Below are 7,417 nucleotides of genomic sequence, written 5' to 3'. Positions count from 1 at the left end.
TCCCGTTCAACTTGTATAATTAAATACTTCGATTGATGAGCTTTCCAAGATTTAATAAGTATTTGAGGATAAACTTTACTTATCCTTTAATTTACAGAGGTAAGCTTTACCCGTTTACTATTTAGAATTATCACACAAACCACATTGTGGACAATTAGTTTAACTAGTTTTGACCAATATTGCTCCGATTAAAACACGTTTAAATAGAGTTTACACTGGAATCGGTTAAATTTGAGGTTTGTACTTGCGGTTTAACCGCAATCCCAACTGCTTTGAAACGACTTGACGATAACATTTAGTTTAGTAAAGTTTCAATAAAAAATTCAATAAAACTAAAAGATAATTTTTTTAATTAGTTTTTCTTTATATTTAAACAAAAAATCGATTAATATAAAAAACTGACTGGGTTGAGTTAATGGTAGCTTCCTAATCCACTTCCGGATGAAGAGAATCCGTGATCATCTCCTCCAATGGACAATCCTCCTCCGTGTTCAAGTCCGGCGGCTTGAGCTTTTTCGGCGGCTTGGGCAGCATTGGACTGAGCAATTTGAGCGGCAGATTCAGCTTGTTGAGCAGCAGCTTGGGTGGCGTGAAGATCACCTTGAGCAGCTTGGAGTTGTTGTCCCAAAGAAGATAACCTTTGTTTGGCGTGTCCTACCATGGCTTCTTGGGATCCTAATTCAGCGTGAGCAGCTTCGGCGGCTTGTTGGGCATGGGCTGCTGTTCCTTGAACGGCATTAGCAGCGGAGTTGATTGCGTTTGCTGCTTGTTGGGCTTGGCTGGCGGCAGCTTGAGCGGCAGAAGCGGCACGTTGAGCTTGTTCTAATTGGTGGAGTTCAGCTTCGAGTTGTTGGTGAGCTTCGGCGACATCTTGTTGGAGTTTTTGGACTAGGATATGTTTGCCGATGAGAGCTGCTTGCGCTGTAGCTGCGGCCTAAAAATTAATAAAAGAATATTTAGCTTATATTAATGAGTTAAGGTTGATTTAATTAAGTTACCCCAGCTGCTGCTTGGGCTAAGGTACTTTTCGCTGCGAAAGCTGCTTGTCTTCCAGCGGCATGTTGGTTGGCAACAGCGCTGTTAGCTTGTTCCGCAGATCCTTGGGCGATGGTCTTCAATCCACTTCCAGCGCTGAATCCTTTTCCTCCTCCATATCCACCCCCATGACCACCATCGTCGGAAATTGAGATTGATTCAAAGTGACCTCCGGCTGATACCTCATTATCTTCGGCTCGCCGCTTAGTATTAGCGCAAGATACGGCTACAACTAATAATAAAATAAAAATTAATCTTTAACAATTTAACCAAACTTATTAATAAACTTACAGGCGCAAGCTAAGATGATTAAGAATTTAGCCATGATGTTCACTGAAAATTAAAATTTAATTGTTAAATAATAATTTTTATTTGTATTTTTTTTACCAATGGTTTAGGAAGCTTTACTGAATGATGGTAGATCGTTGACTGATCTCGATGCCGCATCACCGTCTTTTTATACCCGTTTATTAGAAAACTAATTAGTGCAGAGTGCGGATCGCGCATGTCTGCGTTCGCCAAGTCATCGAATAATGGAACGGTGGTGTGCACCTAACCGTGTACTCTGTAATCGGATAGTGCAATTTATGCGAGCAATATTAATAAGTGTACCACGACGTCTAGGGTATTGCAGTTAAAATCGAAAATACACACTTTTATTACGCCCTATTAATAAAATAATCCATACGCAATCAGGATCCAGACCGTTGAAATATATCGAGCTTTTCTTATAGAAAATATTTATACATTATGGCAATTTTCCTTTGTAATGAAAAGAATAATCTTTCTAATAGTAAAAAAAAGTTTAGAAGTTATAATTTTTTTAATTTAAACGAAATGTGAATTATCAATGATAACAATTTTTCTTCATTCCAACTAAATCTTTCTAGAAAATTCATTTCTAGATATATTATTATGATATTTTCAAGATATATACATAGTTACGTATTTTTTATGGTGAAATCTGGTTTTGAAAATCTCTGTTACATTCCGTAGCAACATCGTCATAACGCTACGATTACGTACGTACGTTTTTCAGAGTCACGTACCGAAAGAAGACCATGTCTGGCTTCAAGTGAGTATGTGGCTACTATTTCACACCCATTTAACGAATCTCTAAGTTTTAACGAACGCTGAATGTGAGGGAGGATAATATAAGGAAATAGAATGCAATAATCTTCATCGCCGGCGATGGAACAGGAGACATATAGAACATATTCTAGAAACATAACCGATAATAATCAACACCGGCGACGTTTCCATGTTTCGTCACAAAAAATATGTGAGATGAGATCTGGGTCTAATCCAGTATATTGGAGATTATCTACATTATAGAAAAACAAGCTAGTACACTAAATTGAATGATGACATCTGATATCGCGATAACATTGAACGTTAACTTTATATTGAGCTGAACGACCAAACTAAAATTATGGCTATTGATTATAGCTATTTTTAGCATATTCTTTCATACTGAAAGAATACAATAAACTAGCCTTATATTAATTGATGAAGAACTGCAATTACGGATCCACGCAAGATATGCTTGAAAAGTAATAATCACACGTGATTGTATTCGTGGATATCGGCCACGAGGGTTGTAGGTTACGGAAATACTAATGATAAGCATGGCTCCAACTGTATATCCAGGGCTTATTATCATCTGAGGATGTTGTTTCCTCATCGACACTACCTTGGTATTCATCTGAAAAAGGTGTTGTGCGAAGTCTCTGTGTTGGCTCAATTCACTTATTGTGCTGAGGTCTACCATCCGTGCATTGACGTTAGCGATGTAACACGTATTCAACAAGTGCAAAATTCGTGTCTTCGGTATATATATAGAATTAGAAAATATAACAGAATATCTTATAAACTGAAGGATGCGGGATGGCTAAATATGTATCATCGTAGGAAAGTGCAGTGTTTGTGCCTATACCATAAAATTATAAACTGCAAGAAACCACAGTATCTCTACCAACTGATAACTTTCCGAAATGATGTCCACCGAATAAATACGCGATTTCGCGGAAGACTGTCGCCACCCTTCTATCGTTTGTCTTTCTTTCAGAGATCATACATATTTCAAATAACTTCGAAATATAATGAGGTGGACGATAATTGCAAGGGGTTCTCACTACGAAGGTTTAAATTTACACAGAAATATTCTTGTTTTCTTGAACAATGTCTCCATGGGGGCAAACGCTGATCTGACATGTTTTGCAATCTTGTTGTTGTATCTAGCTGTTGCTTTGTAATTTTTGGCCGAGTCATGTTTTTCTTTTTTTGTTTCTTAGGTTAGTTAGAGCAGCTGTACTAACTAGTACAAGCTGGAACTCGCCTATTTTCTTTTGTATGTTTTTTTTTTGTACAATTAAGCTTATTTTCTAATAAAGGCATTTATTATTATTATTATTATTATTATAATTATACAATTTGCATTGTGATATTGACTAAACTAGGTATCAGTGGATAATTCCAGTATCTAGACGATGATTCATGCATTCATTCAAGTATTACATTGTTAACAAGTAGAATGGTATCGGACTTGACGTTTATTTAAGAGACAGAACCATTAACATCGATAGGAAAGCAGACCGTATGTTGGTAGTCAAATTTGCGTTGGATATATATCATATCATAAACGTTGTCTGCATATATACACCTCAAACGGGGTATACGGAACCGGAAAAGCAGTAATTCTAGGAAGACCTGGATGAGGTCATAGCTGACATACCATCAGGGGAGATTAAATTCGTCTTAGGCGACCTGAACGGCCACGTTGGCAAAAAGAGCAGCACCTGTTGGTACGTTTACGGAGGGTATAGGTACGGTATTGAAATTAAAGTTGAGTATCCGGTCACCTACAAAAGTGGGGGAAGATCATCACAGATTGACTTCATTCTGGTTAATAAAGACTAAAGAAAAAACTTCAAGGATAGTAAAATTATATCACTGGTGAACCACTGGCTGCTCAACATAGATACTGGTGGGTGTATGCACTCTACTTAGATGTATGAAAATGGATATAAAAACTTCTGATGTCACGGCTGATGATATGTGGTTAGGTTTCGAGAAGGAGTGTAGGAACAGAGCCAGTGACAGATTGTTACTAGCTAAAAGAAAGCAAAGATCCAACACTGAACGAGCACACGCAAAGATCACACCTGATATGAGGAAGAAATAAGGGATGCCATCAGAAATAAAAATTTGACGTTCAAAACAATGTGGTAGACGACGAAACAGAAAACTGATCGCATCAACTACAAAAATTTTAAAGTCACAACAAAGAAGGTTGTAGCTCACGCCTGAAACAAGTTTAGAGCAGCTTTCTATAATCAAGTTAAGAATGCGGAGTCGGGTGCTGAGATTTTTAAACTTGCCAAAAGTAAAAAACCTTGCACCGCGACCCTAAGGTCTCTCTTCAGCCCACAGTCCAATCCTATGTTTGATCATCGTAAATGATACACCAACTGCTGGTCCACACACGCTTTAGCGCTACCCTCTCGTGCAAGCTCATCCGCCGCTTCATTTCCAGCAACCCCAGAGTGACCTGGGACCCAGATCAGAGAAAATCTGTTATAACTCAGTGTGTTTAATGTTCTTTTACAGTCATTAACCAAATTCGACACTGTTTTCACGACCTGCAGCGCCTGGATAGCAGCTTGACTGAAAAAAATCGTACTGTCATGTTCGTCACTCCTCACTCAAGAAGGATTTTAGCACCCATGTCAATAGCAAATACTTTCTCTTGGAATACAGTACAGTACGTACTCAGGCTGTAAGCTTGCTTAATCCGAGGTGTCCTCGCTTCCGACCCTTCCCGCGTTTTTGAGCCATCTGTGAACATGCAAATATATGCCTAAACCAGACATTGTTCGTTTTCGATCCAGGACTGCCGTTTAGGCAGTACAATCTGGTATCGAACAGTAATCACTGATAGTGATCCCGCCAAATCTGACGTTATTGATAGCACAGTATCAGTGCTTATAATGTCTTCCGCAGCCCATTGGTAGGACATGTCAGACTTGTTTTGAGCATATTGCTTAAATCTATAAATGGTAGTTCTAGCCTGATCATGAAGGATGACACAAACAGCAGGTGGTATGAATACTACAAGGAGTTAATGAACGAAGAGTACCCAAGCATAAAGTTGGAACCCCTGCCTCTAATTAAGGAGATCGAACTCGACGAAGTGGAGGCGGCTGTAGCTAAGATGAAAAACCGTAAAGCTATAGGCCCCGATGAAATCCCAGCAGAAGTGTGGAAAGGTCAAAGAAGTAGAAGAAGGTTTGAAGCTTGCACTCATAATTTATAAGCAGATATGGTGTGCTGCTTTAGTTTGCAGCCAGTTTATTTGTAACTTAACCATAATTATGGTCTGCAGCTCCGCAAGCCATTGTTGATGCGCCTTATTATATCCCTAACGATATGAATCATGATGATATAGATTGTATCAAGGTATAATATGTAAAATGCGTTAATTAAAACTTTAACTTAATCACAAGCCTAAGATCACTTTGGATATAAAAGTACGTTGCCAAATATAATTTAATAAAAACAAATAATTATTGAGAAAAATAATACTAGAAAAAAGTTGAAATACTAGCTAAGAGACAAATTTTCATTTATTGATTAAACTTGACGGTTAATAAATGAAAATATACATCCATATATCTCCGATATAATTAACTTAAATTGGAGAATAATTATGTAACAAGTTATTATAGTTTTTATATATTTTCAATTGCGTAAAGTAAGTTTCTAGAGCATGACTTAAAAAAACAAATCTATATGTACTCTTAAAACACTCTAAGAAATCAACAAGTAATGGATTAATTTTATCAGACGTTCCGTATAACAACTTAACTTTTGATTACTATAATTATTCACAATAACTTCGTCAAATGTCCATCAAATTTCTTAATAAACGGGAATACTTTCACATAGTTTGAATAAAAAATTCGAATCGTTCTGTACGTCGGATATAAATGATTTCCGGAATACATAAGAATGTAAAATTAATTGAAGCGCACACCAGTTCCGGTGAAGAGAGAGGCTTTAAGCGCAAAAAAGAAAAAGAAAAGCGACGAATAATAACTCGGAACAATATCGTAATTGCGGAGTGTGCCGGCACCAGGTGTAATTTCTAAATTGGAATTCGTGTTCGGTCCGCTATTCATTTGAGGTCTTCGCCCAACCGCACTATAACGCGTCTGCCTTCACGCAAAAATCCGCAGTAATCCCGCTACTGGCTCTACATGCTCCAATGATTCGAGAAGCATAATTTCTCGACCATCACGTTGTCTGTACAAAACGCGTCGGTGACGTCACCGTCAATTTCTTGGTCCGTCAGATAAGTTCTGCTTCCGTTCTTTCTCCGATGTTAAGTATCAGTTTTTAATGATGAATTTCTATTGCCGATACTGGAATTATTGGCCGAACGCCATATGGTCTTGGTAATGGTCGATAACTATGTTCGATAGAAGTTTCATTAACCGGAAGTATCAAAACGCTTTCGTCGTGTAGCATTTTTATAGTTTAAAATCGTGTAGCAATTCTGTAATTATAGGTAGATTGGTAGCTATGGGTTCTCACATCGTATACACTTGTATGGTAGTTTATTTCATTACGGTTACAGTAATTGTTAGGTGTTGGCGATAAAAAGAAATAAACGTTCTAGGTTATTGGGTAATTTACTACTGAAACCGTACGTAATATAATAAAATTACAACTCGATCTAATTAGTTGTTTAGATAACTGTTGAAACCTCCGGGGCAACTTTCATAAATATTACTGAATCCTAGAAAATTTTCGAATACTAATGAAATTTACTAGAAACCTTTCTTTGGTGTTAGATCCCTTTGAATTATGGTTAAGGTGCGTTATTATTATCACCATTGGGGAGTACGGTTTCGTTTTAATTGAAGGAGTGATTTCAAAGCAACCTAGCTTTCAAGAAATTCACTCTGTCGTCGTCAGGATATTGTGCCAAGAAAGCCAAGGGGGTTTGGTGATACAATAAGGTGCTCCCACAAATAGTTCTGCCCCCTACATCTTACAAAGGAAACCGGCAATACGGAAAATGTATAATAGAATAAAGCTGGGACGAAGGTCGGTGTGTATCGGCGCTACAAACTGTACCAAAGTTGCTCTTTCCAGGGCAGTTTGTTAAAGGGACCACAATGGTTTCTTCCGTATCCGCCTGGTATACGCGCGGAAAGAAAATTTAAACGTGAAATGGGAGTTGTGAAATTTTAAACTTTACAACTTCAGCAGTTGTAATCTCCGCGCCGGTTATTTATATGTTTATGTTTTACATCCGAATTTAATATACGCAATTTTAAACTTGTTCTTTAGATTAAACTTTAATATGTAGTTTTAT

At 37.5% G+C, this 7,417-nt stretch overlaps 1 protein-coding gene across 1 annotated transcript; it reads right to left on the bottom strand.

The window, feature by feature from the left end:
- Window positions 1-327: 327 nt before the first annotated feature.
- LOC111416848 (antifreeze protein Maxi-like) lies at window positions 328-1,474 on the bottom strand. Its single transcript, XM_023048953.2, has 4 exons — window positions 1,423-1,474; window positions 1,327-1,368; window positions 999-1,267; window positions 328-934 (listed from the first exon to the last, which is right to left on the bottom strand). The coding sequence occupies exons 2-4, from the start codon at window positions 1,358-1,360 to the stop codon at window positions 413-415; spliced, it is 825 nt and encodes a 274-aa protein (XP_022904721.2). The 5' UTR covers window positions 1,361-1,368; window positions 1,423-1,474; the 3' UTR covers window positions 328-412.
- Between the last annotated feature and the right edge of the window lie 5,943 nt (window positions 1,475-7,417).

Source organism: Onthophagus taurus, chromosome 7 (genome assembly GCF_036711975.1).
Source record: "Onthophagus taurus isolate NC chromosome 7, IU_Otau_3.0, whole genome shotgun sequence".
In the NCBI taxonomy this organism is placed as follows: domain Eukaryota; kingdom Metazoa; phylum Arthropoda; class Insecta; order Coleoptera; family Scarabaeidae; genus Onthophagus; species Onthophagus taurus.
This window is presented reverse-complemented; position numbering and strand designations above follow the sequence as displayed.